This window comes from Nipponia nippon, unplaced genomic scaffold (genome assembly GCF_047370975.1).
Source record: "Nipponia nippon isolate SJK-2023a ecotype South Korea unplaced genomic scaffold, ASM4737097v1 scaffold_10, whole genome shotgun sequence".
Classification (NCBI taxonomy): Eukaryota; Metazoa; Chordata; class Aves; order Pelecaniformes; family Threskiornithidae; genus Nipponia; species Nipponia nippon.
The window spans coordinates 6,024,231-6,040,632 of NW_028262291.1; the positions used below are offsets into that span (position 1 = coordinate 6,024,231).

Consider the following 16,402-nt stretch of genomic DNA (forward strand, 5'->3'; position numbering starts at 1 on the left):
TACTAATCAAAGCATTTTTCAATGTGTGATTTATGATGTGGCTTCTATAGAATATGCTGCTTTATTCTACCTCCCTGGTATTTATTTGACTGTTCTGCATGGGGAACCGGAGCAGAGAAATGGCAATGAAATTGCCAACTGAACGCACGGGTGCGGACGTGGGAGAAGTTACCTTGGTGCTTGGTGAAAAATTTTATTTGAGTTTAGGCAGAAAATGAGTGTGAATCTGGAGGATATACATTAGAGATAGGTACCAAATTTGGCAGTTAGATACCCCTCTCAACATGAAATTCCTTTGTAGGTCTGTGTTTCTGGAATAGAGACAGCAAGTGTAAGCAGTACTGAGCTCTCTCGCTAGTAAGAGCCTGGGCACTTTTCTTGTATTGTCTTTCACAACTCGGAGTAAATTCAGGTATCTTCAAACAGCTCCAGATACATTATTTCTGATGTCCCTCATTAGACTAATTTAATTACAACATTAGACTATTCTAGTTAGAATGTATGTCAGCAATACTAAATTGTTAAACTAAATGGTACTTCATTTTCTTAAATAACTTTTTTGATATTTTAGGAGATAGAGGAGATGATTGTTTTCATTGTTTGCCCTTCACTGCTGCTTTTACACAGATCTCCGTCCTATAAAGAAAAGTCAGTTTCAAGATGTGTAAAATGATGTCTTTACTAACTTATTTTCAAAAAGTTAATCTGAAACACATTCATGTTCCCTAACATGTTTATGCTAACACATGACAAACAGGACCACTCAGTGCTACAGGACTAGAAAAACGTGTGGCATTGTTTACATAAAATATGAAAATCTTTAGTTTTAAACACTATCTCATTTTCTTACAGTTTTTTTAATTTACTTATTAAATTCAAATAAAAACCATTCTACTATTGCTTTTCCTTTCCTTTTTATTATAAAGCAGACTACTAACATATGTCTGTGACTTTAAATTAAACTAAGCACAGCTTTTTCCAGTAGAAAAAATGTGAACTCCCAGTGAATGGTTCCCTCTCAAGAGTTCTTGGTTTTGTTTTTTTCCCCTGTATATGTAATTTCAGATGCTGCACAACAAACACGTGATGGTCCGTGTTGGAGGAGGATGGGAGACTTTTGCAGGTTACTTACTGAAGCATGACCCGTGCCGAATGTTGCAGATCTCCCGAGTGGATGGGAAAACCTCTCCAATCCAGAGCAAGTCTCCAACCCTCAGGGACATGAATCCAGACAATTATCTGGTTGTTTCTGCCCATTACAAAACCAAGAAGGAGATTAAGTGAAATAAGCTTCTCGTGTGATTGGGACTCTATGTATGTAGGTCCAAATTATTTTCTCAAGTGTAGTATATTTAGTTTATGCTTTAAAAGGACTTTGGAAATTTTAAGACAGACTGGAAATGGCAACCCATTTTGAAGATCTTTGAATTGTAGAACTATTTATTTCTAGTACTGTATCTTTTATAGCAAATTACCCTTGCTAGGCTAATTACTACAATCAGATAAGAAATAGACATATATTTTTAGCCAAATTATTACTCTTTAATATGTGAATGTATACTTAGAGTTACATAAAGGAGCGGATCCTGTTAATGGAAGAAAATACACAATACAATGTATTTGTATGAAAATCTTATTACATTGAATCCTTGACTGTTAGGCTAGTTGAAAAATATATATGCAAAAAATGGAAAATGAATATTTGTGGAAATTATTTGGTAATGCCTCTTGAAATGAAATAAAAATTGACTATTTTTATGGGTTGCAAGATTTTCTTAACCAGTAGAATATAAAGACTTACTGCATGCCAAACGACTTCCCAAAGCGATTACTTAAAAAAAAAAAAAAAAAAAAAGCCCAAGAAACTCCTCCCCCCACCTTCTACTCTTTAAAGCGAAAGACAATGCTCGGTGCTAGATCTGTACGTAGATCCTTCCTGTTTTTTACAAAGTCACCCAATATAGAAGCCTGGGGAAGTCGAGAGGTTGCCCCTTCCCCTGTCAGACAATAGAGACGGGCAGTTGTGCTAGCGGGGCGAGGTGCCGCAGCCCCTGGCGGGAAGCAGGAAAAGATGCACAGGCCTTCGACCCAAGGAGGAGCTTCAGAAGTCGCTAGTCCCTCCTGAGTCACAAACCACTGCACTGTTCCTGAAGCTGAGCTTTTCCTTCCCCTTGTTTTTAATTTTGTTGGGCATGCCAAATGTGAAATATTCATTACCCTGTCAGCAGAGTGATTCACATTCTTGTAAATCATTCATGCACCTCGAAAATAGCTTAAGGCATATGGGGGCTTAGTTCATTATTTTGGCTACTTTTCTATGTTTACATTTGGTAATTTATGTGCCTTGTAACGTCCTAGAAAAATCATTTTATAGGATTATTTCACTGACTGTATAAATTTGAGCAGAACTCAGTTGTTTCATTACAAATGAAATAAAATTTTTTAAAATACTCATACATTTTGAAAGTCTTATTTATTATTTGTAATCTGTGTCCCCGCACTTTGCTGCTACTGACTGGATGCCTACAATATATAACCGTGCTTGCTAACCTAATAATGAGCTACACAGTGAACGGGGCAAGCATTCACTTACTACAGCTAGCACAGAAACACCCAGATTTTATTGAAAATTAATTTTCCTTTGCAGGGAATGAAAAAAATCAAAAGCGTTCTTGAAATCATTTTTTAACTACCAACTGGTATTTTTCTGGATTTATTGAGGTTTAATCTTTAAACGTAGCCTTATGATCTGCTCCTGTGGTCTTTAAAATTAACAGCAAAATATCTACTGGCTACACGGGATCAAGACCTTCTTCTTTAATGTTCCACGCTCTATTAATGTCAGCACGTTGTACCTCACTTCTGTGGAACCATTCTACCTCACTGTCTAAAAATATCTGCTAAATACAAACTGTTCACAATTGCTTGGTGCACCATACTCAGTAGCAGTACATAATTCCAAACATGTTTTTAGAAAGAAGAATTGCAGCCTCTTATTCGTATTTTGGGACATTTTCTAGGAAGATTAAACATATAGTGAAGCAGTAAATCCTTTGAAAAGCCATAGGAAGACCCAGTTCTCATAGAAGCAATGTATGCAGCCCTTATGGGAGCGGAGAACAGACCATAAGCAACATTATTTAAAAAAAAATGCAGCACAGCTGAAAAAAAAAATCATGGTCTTAATATATGCACCAAGATCTGTTTTCAAATGAACAGAGAAAAAAAAAAAACACTTGTGAAAGCATCAGATGTTTATTTTGAAAGAATGGTTACTTTTTTAAACATAAATAGTTGTATTTCCATCATCCAAAATTAAGTTTGCACTACTGTTATGTTTTTTCTTTAAAATATTTGAAGGTGTTTGCACGTTAATAAATCAAGAGCAGATAATTATAAAAAAGTATTCTTCGGTTTATTTTAATATTGAAGTTCAGCAAATAATCCTGGTAAATCCAAACCAAGATTTTAAATTCCACATGAACTGCTTTATGCGCTTGGACTGGAGCTATTAAAATAATCTTTTTTGATTCAGGATACTCAAGCATCTTAAAAAAAAAAAAAATCACATTAAAATACTTCCTGACTTAAAAATTTGACTTAGCCAGTTCCAGAATAGGAGACCTATAAAGGACGCTTTTTAAAGTGTTGCCACTACCACCTAATCTGTGTAAAAAGCTTGCAGGTGGGACTGACTGCATTTGCTGCACCTGGCATAGGGACGGATTGCAGAGGAGGAAATTAAAGCAGGAGCATCAATAAAGCAAGGAAAAAAAAGGTAGTAAGCTCGCTAACTGGAGGAAGGGGCTGGGAGGATCTTATTCAGAAGGTAAGTGTTGATGATCTGATAAATGGCATTTTCTTAGTGTACTGGATCCTACAGCATGGTGAGAGTTGGGGAGTTTGTTAGGAGCCTAAGGCTCAATTTACAAAGCTAAAGTTGAGCAGCAAAATCTTGCTCAAAGAGGTATGGCCCTTGTTGCAGTGATGGGGTAGAACAGACTTCATGTAGAAAGTATTTGGGAAGGAAAAAAAAAATTCTTTTTCACCAGCTAGCTATAGTGGATGATACTTGAAGTTTCTATGCCAAAATCTATGGTATTAGGGTGTCTAGTGTAGATTCCTAGAAGGCTGAACTGAATTGTAGAATACCAACAGGGAAGACCTGCAGGTCTTCTCTTGTCCCCCCAGTGAGGGAGGTCTGCTGAGACTGTGGCATCATTTCTTGTTAAAAGGGCAGGAGGTGAGACACTGAAATGTTGAACTAGCCGTGGAAGATGAGCGTAAGGAAGAGTGCTATGTAGCGATGGTAGCTTACTGTGTCGCTGTATAACTCAGCTGAATGGGAGTGCTGAGGAGGCTGAAAGTCCTAAAAAGTTGAACTGTAATGAGCTGCAATGAAGCCTCTTCTCGAAGCCCTCGTGGGGTCACAGCACAAACCCCATGGGAGCTCCTGCTGGCTGTGAATAACTGTAACTGTGCTAAAACACAAGATGGCTAAATTATTTAAGATTACTTTTAAAAACCATTATTATTGTATAATGTCAAATAAGCATCACCATGCTGGAAGCAATTCAGAATTAGTTTGGAAACGTAACTGTAACATCTGTTATTGCTCATTATAGGAGGTAGCTTCTGTCACTTTGCTGTTCATATCTTACCTGGAGTTTTTCTTCCAAGCAGGATTATTTATATAATTGATTGAGGACAGGCTTTTTTCATCTTTATTGCAGTGAAAAATTGCTCCTTCCTTTGCATTACCGCCTTTTTTTCCAACAGCAATTTGGAGATGATACATAAAATCTATGGAAACCAGTTCAAGGGCTGTTGGTGGGGATGAGTGAAACAGGGAGGTGTCAATATATGTGTGTGGGAAGGGATAGCAAGTTTCTTATAACTTAAGGCCCAACACTGAATTCATTATATGTGTTCATTTTAGACCAGGGAGATGAGCTGTTTGCTGCACCATGGTGTTACGGAAGCATCTGCTAGAGATGCTTCGAAAGGCTTGGTTCTTTTCGGGCTTACGTCTTGTACTGCCTCGTTGGCTGCTAATACACAGTACCTGACAGGGAAAGAGGCAGAGTGCTTCTTTTCTGCTCTGTGTCTCCTGCTTTCTTAGCCTGTGGTATGTCAGGAATCTAAAGTAAGGTGAAACAGACACATGGGATCACGTGAACGTTTATGGGGCTGGAGAGGTTTTTCCATCCCAGTGCAACTGCTGGCACCGCTTGTGCCTGATGAGCTGTGTCCCAACGATTCAGTCTGACGCCATGCCAAATCCACATGCTGAAGTCATCCGTTTTCCTCGGGGCCCGCGGTGGTGCTACCTGCCCCAGTGGAGACCCAGCTTCTGTGTCCTCCCAAACCTCGGGGAGCTCTGCCCCAAACGCTCTCTCCCTGGCATAATCTGAGTATTTTAACAATATGCAGTAGCAGATGGTTTCCTTTTCTGTTACTGCAACAAAGACGATGCTAGAGCAGTCACCGAGAGTCAGCCCTTTCATTACAGCTTCCCAGCATTCCTCTTTGACTGCCAGGAGTTTTTCAAGTGATCTGCAAGAAACTGAAAATGCTTTCAGAAGGTGGAGAAAAGAGGAATAGTGGTACTGCTGTAAAACAAACAAAATGTCAACTGCCTAGATAATCTACATGAATGGGTGTATTTTAACAGCCTCTAAGGTGAAGTAAACATCTAGGATTGGGGGAAATAAGGACAAAATTCCTATTGTGTTTCATATTTACTTAGTGCAGCACTAAGAGGTAAGAAGGAGAGGGGAGGCGTCTATTTCTGCAAGCATACAGCAGCTCTGATGTGTGTAGCTCTCAGCCTTACCATGTAATGGTACGCTTCAGGCAGCTCTCAGTTGTACACTACTGAACTGCAGTACTTTCTGCTTTCGTTCTCAATTTAAATGAACATTACCAAAAAACTGAAACCAACAAGAGGTGTTTTTATTTACCGAAATAATTTCCCAGACTCAGTTCAGACTGGCCATCTGAACAGTTAGATGGGTATGGTATAGAAACCTCTTTAAAAATAGCTTTATCAGTCAGGGATTTGTAATATAGAACTACGCACCCCCAAATCCTCTGACGTGTTTCTTAGCTGTAAGAATAAATTTGACATTCAAAACGAGGACTCTTAAGAAGCACAGACACATCTGGTTTTTACTTAAAGGATGGGGAAAGAGAGCGAGCGAGCAGTATTTTCTTCCATGGTAATTCTGAATTGCAAGCATCACCTCTTAAATACAAGGTCCGCTCGATCAGAGGCAGTTCAGATGTTCACTCCCACCTTCCCTAAAAGCTGCCAGGCAGAGCCCCAAGCAAGCTAGCTATCTTGGCAGGACTAAGAGCTGGATGACGAGCAGTGGGGGTGTTCAGACAGGGTGGTATCTCTTACTGAAACGCAGAGCACCTCGAGTGGTGACAGCACCTGGAGCAGAACAGCCCTGGCTTGCCTTGGGCTACCTAGCAAGGGCGGGCGGCGCAGCACGCCACAGCGCAGCAGCGTGACTGCTTCACACTGGGAATTCCTCCAATTCCGACAGCATCGGAACATCAACGGGTGACCCAGGAACCGTGATTTGTTTCACTAGGTTATTTCAATGGTTTTAAAGTTGTCGTGATATTAATCCAAGCATAGACTCCTGTTGCGTCAGTGTGCTCTTTCATACAGCAGGGGCTTGAACGAGGAGAGACTGATGGTTATTTCCTCCCCGTATGGTTTTGGGGGAGCAGTATGATGGAGAGTGACAAGAAGAATGTAAGTTTGAAGTACCCCAAGTGACCAACCAAGTGTTAAGTGATTCTTAAGCATCTTTGTAGGACACCCCCTGGGACAGATACTGGATTGAAATTCACATTTCACGTTAATGTTCAGTACATTTTATTATATTCCAATGCATTTTCATTTAGACTTAAAAAAAATTTGCTATGACCAATTAATACACTGAAGAGAGCAATTGCCAGCAATCAAAGGAAACTGAAGGTATTCATCTGCCAAAGACACAGCCTGTTAGCTCAAACACCATTATATTAATATTGAAAAGTCTCCCTTCTCAACTCAATTCTGAAGGCTAAGCCAGGAAACTCACTGTGTCAGGACTGTGCTCCAAAGACAGCATGAGACACTACTGGGGGAGGTAAAAGAAGAAATATTTAGTTTCTATAAAAAAAAAAAAAGCCTCTATAGCCTGAACTGGGTCAGAAATGGGGACAGTAACACACTAAGGCCAAGCACAACGCTCTCCAGGGAAAATAAGGGCTAGATTCTCAGTGCTGATCGTGCTGCAACAAATGTTCCTCATCTATCAAAGCAGCGGCTCAAGGCCACTAGTTTGGAAGTCCGGTTGTAACACCATAGTTTAGGTGGCCCTAAATAGTCAAAGGCAGCTTCACGTTGGGGAAAGGGATTACAGACCTTGCTGAATAAGGACGAAAAGCGACAGAATTTTGGGCATTTGGCAAATGCTACTGCGCTGTAACAAACCCACCCAGACAGTACAGAAACTTCACGAAATGAACCATCCAAGAGACGATGTAACAAGTCTTTTGCTTTTTGGTTTTCAAAATCCTGAGAAGTGCAGCATTGCCCTCTTTTGGTAATAAAGGAGAACAACTAATAACAGTATTTTTAATTTAATATGTAACTTCCAGTATTCATTATAAATAGTTACAGACTCGACAGAAATCCACATCAGAAAACGAGGAAAACAATTATTAGACGGATAATAAAACAGCTTTCTTGCTATAAGTATACAGGGTTTATAAAGGTTTCTATTTTTTTTAACTAGTGTCACAAAATGCTTCCATGTATAAGGACCCACCATGAATCTGCTTTCTTTTTTTGAAAAAGGCACTAAATCCCTAGGCAGTTCAAAAGTCATTAGGAAACTGAAAAGAAATGCTGTCACCCACATATTCAAATACATATATTTATGAACAACTTTTGACACAAGGACTTAGAGAAAAGTTTAATTGTAGAGCTTGAAATAAGCGTCAAAAACAACAAATGGGCACCTGAGCTGCGCCTAAGCCAGTCACACACAGACATACATACATACATACATATATCAACTGACCAGACAGCATACGCATACTGACCGACTACAGGTAAGGAGGCCGCTTCCATGAGAAAACCCATCTCAATCCCTTGACAGGAAGCAATAAAACATGCACATAAAACAAACAAATAAATTTGGCCAAAACTTAGTGTTCATAGTTAGTTCTTAACTTTCTTAGTGTATGTTTCCACATCTGTCCTCCCACAATGGCAAAGTACTGCTGAGTCTTCATATGCAAACAGCAAAAGCCACATGATGAGTAAGTGCCACTCAGCTGCAGAAACTGGCAAGTTACTGGCAGTAAACGTCGATCTTCTCTTCAGAAGTCATACTTCCTTATCCAACCTGCCACTAAAGACAAAAACAACAAAATGCACCACAGGTTTGTATGAAGACAGGGGAAAGGGGGGGGAACCCACACCACAAGGATGTCTAAAGACAATAAACTCCCTATTATAACACCTTTTATATCAGCAAGTGAGGGACATGCAGCCCATCATAGAATCATTAAGGTTGCAAAGGACCTCTGAGATTGAGTCCAACTTGTTAGCCTAACTGCCTGAGCCACCTCTAAACCATGTCCCTAAACCAGCAGCAGCTTATACAGACTCCTTCCCCCTCAGTCATATATAGCAATGAGGGAGAGAGATGAAGGCTTATGAGGCCTGTGTTTCAATAACCAGATGCATCTACTGCCTTGGAGAGATTCTAGTTCTTAATTACATCTCTGCCTGGCCTTCTGAGGCAAAGTTTACATTAGAAAAGTAGTGGTGGTAGCAGTAAAATTCACCAGTATCTATGCCAACACTGTATTTTATTTTTTTTTTTTTGTAAGAGAGAGAGATACATGAAACCCAAAGCCATTACCCTACTTAGTTCAAACATTTTCTATAAACTCTGAGGGAAGAGAGACAATCTCAACCGGTACGGAAAAGGGACATGGAGTACAGGTCAATTCAGTGCAGAGGACCCCAGCGCGGAGAGTACTGTAAAACTGACGCACGGTAGGTGCAGAAACTGGGGAAGAAGGCGGCGGGTGGGGAGCTCTCTGCCACCCTTGCTGTCTTTGTGTCCCAGAAATGAAGTCTCATTGAGAACAGTGTGATAATGACACATGCTTCCATTTCCATTCCATTTCCCCTCCTCTTGGTTTTTCCTCAAGTTATTCAATCTTGTAGACGACAACAAAACAGGATTTTCTCAGTGAATATAAGGACAGTTGCATCATGTTGTTCTATTTTTGAACTTACTCTCAGTCCTCCTTCTCCTCCAGAACCTGAAGCTGCAATTCTTTTTTCTATTTCTTCCTGTTTCTTTTTCTTTTGCTCTACAGAGTAAGCGTTCTTAATACCTCGAGAGGAAGCCTGGGAGAAAACACATTTGGGTAAGACCACTTAGCTATTTTTCTGGATAGAAACCAAACTGCAAGTCTTGGCAACATCATTTTGTGAACTCTGGTCTGCATGAAAAGACTGAAACATCAAGTAATGCTACTATTACATAAACCTAGACCTTTCAGGATACTTCTTCATACTGTGAGCTCTTGGTCCCACAGGTATGTGAGGGTGGTTGTTTCATATTGTTATTACATCCAGGTGAACATATTTAATGCAATTACATGTGCCCACTTTGCATCCTAAGATGCAGAACCAGAACTTTCCTTCCCAGAAGTCCCATAAATTTTCAGTCTGTGGTTTTTCCCGTGTCGGGGCCTACTCTTGCCCTCACAGACAGGATTAACTGGAAAGAGACAGTTCGGCAGACAGAATTTCCAAGAACTGTAGCTGTTTCATCACCTGTTCACTTCTTCCATCCCTTTTTATCAAAAGGCTACCTAGAGATAGGATACAGATGATGGAAATCATAATGACGGCTTCTATTCTAACGCTCAACAAGCAGACAGAGAAAGTCACGAGCTCTGTATGGCAACTGCAGAAATCGATGGCAACTTTACATGCAGGGGAGAAAAAAGGCCGTGTTAGTAGTGCTAGCCTAGGCTGTTAGAAATCCAAGTTCTAAATTGCAATCTGTGAGAAATAACCTGTGTGTTAGCCTACCCTTCAAACTTCATAGGATGCGTGGACAGCGGCAGCACACAGATGAGAAACCTGTTGTCAACTGCCTGCTAATGAGGACCTAGACCTGATGGCAGGAACGTCAGAACTACAAACAGGTAACGCTGTAAGCCTAGAAAGAAAATGTTTTAAAAACTGATTCTTAGCTGAATTTAGAGTTATGATACTACAGCATAAGCTATGCAAAAGACGTTAAAATCCACCAAGGGAAAACAGCAATGCTCTCACGAAATTCAAGACCCTGATGACAAGCACAATTCCCAACAGGTTACTAAGGCGAATCTTACCAACAAATCCTAACTTACTTAGACCTGTGATTTCTAGCTTTTCAGGCAACTGGCCTTCCAAGTGAGTTAGGTACCCAGGCTGATTCTGCAGCACTCCAGAAAGAAGAACACCTCACGTGACGGCAGGCTGAAGAGCGAGCAGTTAAGAAGTGTGTACAGGACAGCACTAAGCAGAGAAGGACGTCTGATCTCCTCCCTTGTCCCTCGTGAGGGGGAAACTGAATTAGGCTACTTGCAAGACATCTCTGTTGCTCAACATTCAGAGGCTAAAATGCTCTCAAAGATTGTCCTGAAAAATCCTGGTAGATGTTTTAGCTCCTTCTCTTTTAAGAAAATAAAAAGTAACAGAGAGTGAGAGTTAACATTTTTCTTTAGCAGCCTAACGGCTACCACAGAACTTCAGAGCCATCCATAACAAGTTGCTTCATTTCTCCTTCCTCCCAGGGAAGCTTTATAGCAACTTAAGAGCTAGACGTTCCCCTTTCACGCACTTCTCAAAAGTATATTTCTTACAGTTTTGCTTTAAAGCCTTTTGAGCTTTAAGATTGCACGTGGATTGCTTTTATTATGTAGTCTGACACAAAATCAAGAGTTTTTGAAGGACTCTGAAGCATCACTCAGCTTATATATTAATTCAATATATAATGTCACTAACTCTCATACAAACAACACATTCCTCTCCCTTCATACTTGAGCTGTGATCTCTAAGATAAATGTTTTACTTATTGTAGATCTTAGATGGTGTATGTTATAAGCCTTTTTTTGGAAGTACAGAAAGGAAGAAATAGGTTGGCTAGCTCTACATTCCACTGGAACATGTGCATCCTACCTCTTCTCACTCTAAGGATACTGAAGTACTTAAATCTTAGCAACGTTAAAAAGAGAGAAGAAGAAGTTAATACTACTTCTTTGCTGGAATTTGAGCCGAGAAACATGCTCAGTTGTTCTCACATTGATAAACTGAACTTGCAAGTGCCCATAACCTGCATTTGTAAGAGAAGGGCAAGTGCAGTACCACTTGAAACTGCCACCACAACAATTGTTTGACAGCTCTTGCTCGGCGTACTTCTCAATCTCTTGTTTTCGAGTCTTACAATGGGGGAAAAAAATAATGACAAACTTGTTCTTCGATTCTTCGGCTGTTTTTTAACTACTGCAAACCTTCTCCCATCCAAACAAGCTCAGTTATCTTGGAATGGTCTTTGAGTACCTACCTAGCTATGAAATTCTACTGCAAACATGTATTAAAAAATGCTATAAGGGTAAAACGATAATACTATTAAAATATTTTATGACAATTCCCACAATCCAGACATGATAGCCAGTGCTGCCACAGAAACCCTAGCTATTTTCCCCATAAACCAGTTACCAAAATATATTTTGGATAAATGGCATTTTATCAGACGTTACCTCCATCTGCCTCTTTTCAGCAGCTTCTGCTAGCTGTCTTCTTTTTATTTCCTAAATGAAACGTGAAAGACAGTGAAAATCTATTCCAATACAGCATGTACGTTCTTTTGAAAGTCTTAATTTTTAAATATGACTCAAATCTGTAATGCAAACTGCCACGAAATGCCAACCTTAAGTCAATTAGCATCATTTTTTTCCCTTCATTGCCAGTCTGCAAGAACAAAGTGTTTTCAGTGACTAATATGCTAGAAGAGCAGCTGCTGACACATCTACAGTCAAACTCCACCAGAAATCTGTATTCAGCTGCCTGTATCACGCCTTCTCTCCAAAAAATTCAGGCTGCAATGAGAAGGCAGGCAGCGTGTGAAATGTCCTTTTGGAGTTTGAAAAGGGGAAAGCTCGCTCTTCCAGGCCCGATGGGCTCATTTTCTTCTCCCCCACAAAATCCTCAGGTGAGGGGTACAAAAGCGTGGAGATGGGGTCCTGCCCGCGTAGGGGAAATGTCATCCTACGAAGCGTAGTCAGAAGCGACCATCACGGTGCGCTAGAGAGAAAAGCACAGTTTTTTCCCGTTTCTGGTTAAAATGAGGGTCATCTTGGCCTCGATTATGGCACGAACCCCCCTTCGGGGGAAACCCCCGGTCTCCGCGCAGATGCTGACAAGGGAGACGCGGGGCAGAAGGGAGGGAGGCCGCGGGGCCCCAGGCCGGGGGCCGAAGGAGGAGATTCCCCCGCGGAGCCGCTGCCTCGGCCGCCCCTCCTGGGGCACTGCGGCAGCCGCGAGGCCTCGCACCCGGGGCTGCCGCAGGGAGGCCCCGACGCTGCAGCCCGGCCTCCGTTTTCAGGAAGGCGGCCCGCTCCCCCCAGCCCGCCCCGGCGGGGAGAGCCGGTGCTCCCCGCGCCGCCTCCGTCCCGCTGCCGCGGGGCGCCACTGCCCGCTTACAAACAACCGGGCGGAGGGAGGGACGGAGGGAAACCGGCCCCGGGGCCGCCGCGGCCCCGCACTCACCGGGTCGGGCGTCTCCACCACGTCCTTGACGGCGCCCCCCATGCAGGGCAGGCACAGCCCCATGGCGGGCCCCACCGCCCGCAGGGCCGGCGACCGCTGGGGAGGCGGCGGCTGGGGAGGAAGCGGCGGCGGCGGCCCCGCCCGCGGCCCCCGCCAGGCGCCGCGCTCCGGCAGGGCCCGCCCCGTCATGGGGCCGGCAGCGGCGGCCCGGCGTGCCGCTGGGGGCGGGCATGGCCGGCCGGGGGCCGCCGGGGCCTGGGGCGGCGAGGTGGAGGGTCCCGCGGCCCGCGCTGGTTCCCCCCCCGGGAATTAAGCTAAATTAAATTCATTCTGTTCGGGCAGAAAGGACGACAGTCTAATTAACTTCCAGCTCGCTCCGGTAAACCTGCTACAGGTCCGGCCGGACCGGTCGCTCCAGCGGCAGCGAGCGCTTCCGTCCCCTGCTGCGGTGCTGCCGCCCGCTGGCGCTGAGCGGGGCTGGCGGCGGGGCGCCGGTGCCGGTGCCGCTGGGTGCCAGGAGCCGGCGCTCACGCCAGGTTTCACCCTCCCCGTTGGAAGCCCTAACACGGTTCTGGTGGCGGTGGTGTTAAAGCATCTCTGAAAGCTAGTGCTGCTTTGCTTGTCGCCAAACCCATAAGTGCTCTCATAGGGGCTTAGCGCGCAGCCTCTCATCAGTAAGTGCCACAAGCACCCACCTGCGCTGCTTTTTCCCGAAGAACAGCACCGTCACAGGTGTGAAGGCATATTATGGGAACCACAGGGCTGGGTGGGGGTGGCATGGAGCTGTGCAGCCCATTCCTTATGCTGAGGCAAGATACGTACCTCTCATCCAGCAGCTTTCGGTCTCTTTGCCTTGCATGCGTAGCCAAGGGAAACATTATTCACATTTCTTTGCTAATCATTTATGTTCATCCTGAGATGTATGTGATTTTTTTTCCTATTTTAATATTTTTAAATGCTCATGTCATTTAGAAAGCTCCTGGTTTTAGATGGATTAATCATAGAATTGTTAAGGTTGGAAAAGACCCTTAAGATCAGAGTCCAACTGTTAAGCCAGCACTGCCAAGTCCACCACTAAACCATGTCCTTGAGCACCACGTCTACCCATCTTTTAAATACCTCCAGGGATGGAGACTCAACCACTGCCCTGGGCAGCCTATGCCAGTGCCTGACTACCCCTTTGGTGAAGAAGTTTCTCCTAATATCCAACCTAAACCTCCCCTGGCGCAGCTTGAGGCCGTTTCCTCTCATCCTATTGCTTGTTACTGGGGAGAAGAGACCGACCCCCACCTCACTACAGCCTCCTTCCAGGTAGTTGTAGAGAGCAATAAGGTCTCCCCTCAGCCTCCTCTTCTCCAAACTAAACAACCCCAGCTCCCTCAGCCGCTCCTCCTAAGACTTGTGCTCCAGACCCTTCACCAGCTTCGTTGCCCTTCTCTGGACACGCTCCAGCACCTCCATGTCCTTCTTGTAGTGGGGGGCCCAAACCTGAACGCAGTACTCGAGGTGGGGCCTCACCAGTGCCGAGTACAGGGGGACGATCACCTCTTTGGTCTTGCTGGCCACACTGTTCCTGATACAAGCCAGGATGCCATTGGCCTTCTTGGCCACCTGAGCACACTGCTGGCTCATGTTCAGGTGGCGTGTTCAGTCTTTTGTCCTCTTTCAAATGGTTTGTTGTGCTTTACTGCAAGGAGCTGCCGTGCAAGAATTTCTGTCCTTGCTGGCCTTCATTGGTTTCCTCTGTTTACTGAAACTGAGTTTTCCAAAAGACTTTTCCTCTTTTCTGGCTTTTCCATTATTTCTCTTTCTTTTGCTTTTTTTTTTTTTTTTTTTTTGCCACCTTCTTTTGTAGCTATTTACAGTAGACTCCAGCATTACCCTATTCAACATTTCTTGAATTTCAGTGTTGGTGTATACATCCATCCTCAAGGCTTATGTGAAGAGTATAATCTGTATTCTTCATAAACAATGCAACATCTACCCAGCTTCTTTCCTGCCTCTGTGATTTTGAATGAGGTGTATATTTTTGCACCAATGTTCTTGTCATGCGATTTATGGCACGAGTCCATGATGTCCTGCATTATTGTAAAGTACTATTTAAGTTCTTGTGTTTGTTCCCTGCAACTATAATTAGCCATCAGAGAGGATTATCGCGTTGCTGGACTAAGTACTCTACACTCAAGTCAAAACATGGTCCTGAGCTTTCTGAACTGGATATCAAAAGTCTCGCTGTCATCGTAGGAGATTCATCAGGGTTGTGGAAGGGGGAGCAGAAGGAGGCTCACCTGCCACCCATCCCTCGCTAGCGAGGCTGAGATTGTCTACAGGAGTGCACAAAAGCTTCATCAGAGCAGCTGAGCTGTGTTGTGTTGTGTTGTGTTTTCCTAGGAGCTGCAGCAGAGGTGCTGCAACTTTGGTGCTGCATGTGTAGTGTGTTATGGTTTAACTTTCTGCTTTGTAATGAAAGCATTATTATTTTTTTATTTTTAAAGTATCAAGATGCTTTTATGGTTAGGTGGATTAAGCGAGTAATGTTTGTCAAGCTTCAGGTTAGAACTGAGGGGTTCTTGGCTGGTTGCAGACCCCCGTTTGATCCATCGGATGATAATCCCTGAGTGCAGCTAAAATATACTTTGCTGCATCTAAAAGGTTTAGAGGAAGATTGAAGCACGCTTGGCCAGAACTCTGTATCGAGAAAGAGCGCAGCTTTCTAGCAGTATAAGCTGATAAGGTATGTAATGAAAAGGTGAGTGGTTCAAGCAAAACTTCAGTTCTTTAGAAGTGCCTCCAGAAGGCAGGCAGAAAGTTGTTTATTGAGAGGTAGCAGGAAATATGGTAACAACTTTTTGTTCTATAGCAGAGGCTTATAGGTTATCACTGAGGGTTTTCAAGGCTTATGTTTTTACTGCTGAAGTTTTAGGGATAACCTTTTGGTAAAATCACTTAGTTTGAGGTTGTTTAATAACTGGTTTCTTCTTGAGACTTTCTGGAATAAGCTTTAAGAAATTCTGAGTATGTGTAGTTTGAAATTAAGTCAACAGGCTCTTTGTGTGTTTAGATACACTGATAACTAGTGACAGCTTGAAAATTGGATACAAATTCACATTTTTAGGATAACTTGGGCTCTATATGAGCGAGGAGTTAGCCTCGCTGTATTCCAAGAGCCAGGTGAGGATTGACAGAGAGTTTTCTGGCCTGGAGCACTGGGGCAGCTGATTCTCTAGGGTGGTTGTGTGATAGCACTAATCCGAGACAGACCTGTCCTGGGGGTTTTGGCTGAATTCATCTGCGTTGCCTCAGAAAGCATATCTGAAAACATGCGGTGGCAGTTAAGTGTCTCTCCCCTCCCTCTTAATCCTTAACACTCAATTTCTGCTTTTCTTCTTCCTGGAAACTTACTCCCTGTGTTGGGTGTGAGCAGTGCAGAGCATCCCTCTGGCCTTTGCCTGTAAAAGGGGTGAAGCTCATCTTCATAAACACAGCAGCGATCGCTTGACGGAGCAAAGCGTGCTTTTCTCCATTACGGGTTGCGATGCTCTTTCATTAATT

At 43.2% G+C, this 16,402-nt stretch overlaps 2 protein-coding genes and 2 long non-coding RNA genes across 12 annotated transcripts in view; 3 read left to right on the forward strand and 1 right to left on the reverse strand.

Annotated features, from left to right (window-relative positions):
* GAS2 (growth arrest specific 2) overlaps window positions 1–2,454 on the forward strand; it is a 100,128-nt gene extending 97,674 nt beyond the window's left edge. For all 9 annotated transcript variants that reach the window (XM_087743257.1, XM_087743210.1, XM_087743228.1 and 6 more), the window contains one exon: window positions 1,066–2,454. In XM_087743257.1, the coding sequence (XP_087599383.1) occupies window positions 1,066–1,284 (219 nt within the window). In that variant the 3' untranslated portion in view covers window positions 1,285–2,454. The remainder of the gene's footprint in view (window positions 1–1,065) is intronic.
* Window positions 2,455–7,628: 5,174 nt separating this feature from the next.
* Window positions 7,629–13,039, reverse strand: SVIP (small VCP interacting protein). The gene is made up of 4 exons (XM_087743280.1): window positions 12,851–13,039; window positions 11,842–11,892; window positions 9,320–9,433; window positions 7,629–8,420 (listed from the first exon to the last, which is right to left on the reverse strand). The coding sequence occupies exons 1-4, from the start codon at window positions 13,037–13,039 to the stop codon at window positions 8,406–8,408; spliced, it is 369 nt and encodes a 122-aa protein (XP_087599406.1). The 3' UTR covers window positions 7,629–8,405.
* Window positions 10,157–10,782, forward strand: LOC148057046 (uncharacterized). Its single transcript, XR_015701244.1, has 2 exons — window positions 10,157–10,242; window positions 10,469–10,782. It is a non-coding gene; the product is annotated as an uncharacterized LOC148057046 (long non-coding RNA).
* Window positions 13,040–15,259: 2,220 nt separating the features above from the next.
* The window catches only part of LOC148057047 (uncharacterized), a 64,183-nt gene continuing 63,040 nt past the window's right edge, over window positions 15,260–16,402 (forward strand). The window contains exon 1 of the long non-coding RNA XR_015702051.1: window positions 15,260–15,584. This is a non-coding gene — a long non-coding RNA (uncharacterized LOC148057047). The remainder of the gene's footprint in view (window positions 15,585–16,402) is intronic.

Bases quoted from the DNA above. Each gene is read 5' to 3' on its own strand.
- SVIP (XM_087743280.1), bottom strand. From the start codon at position 13,039: ATGACGGGGCGGGCCCTGCCGGAGCGCGGCGCCTGGCGGGGGCCGCGG. The intron at 11,893-12,850 runs GTGAGTGCGGGG...CGTTTCATTTAG, and splicing joins TGGTGGAGACGCCCGACCCG to GAAATAAAAAGAAGACAGCT. The intron at 9,434-11,841 runs GTAACGTCTGAT...GTTTTCTCCCAG, and splicing joins CTGAAAAGAGGCAGATGGAG to GCTTCCTCTCGAGGTATTAA.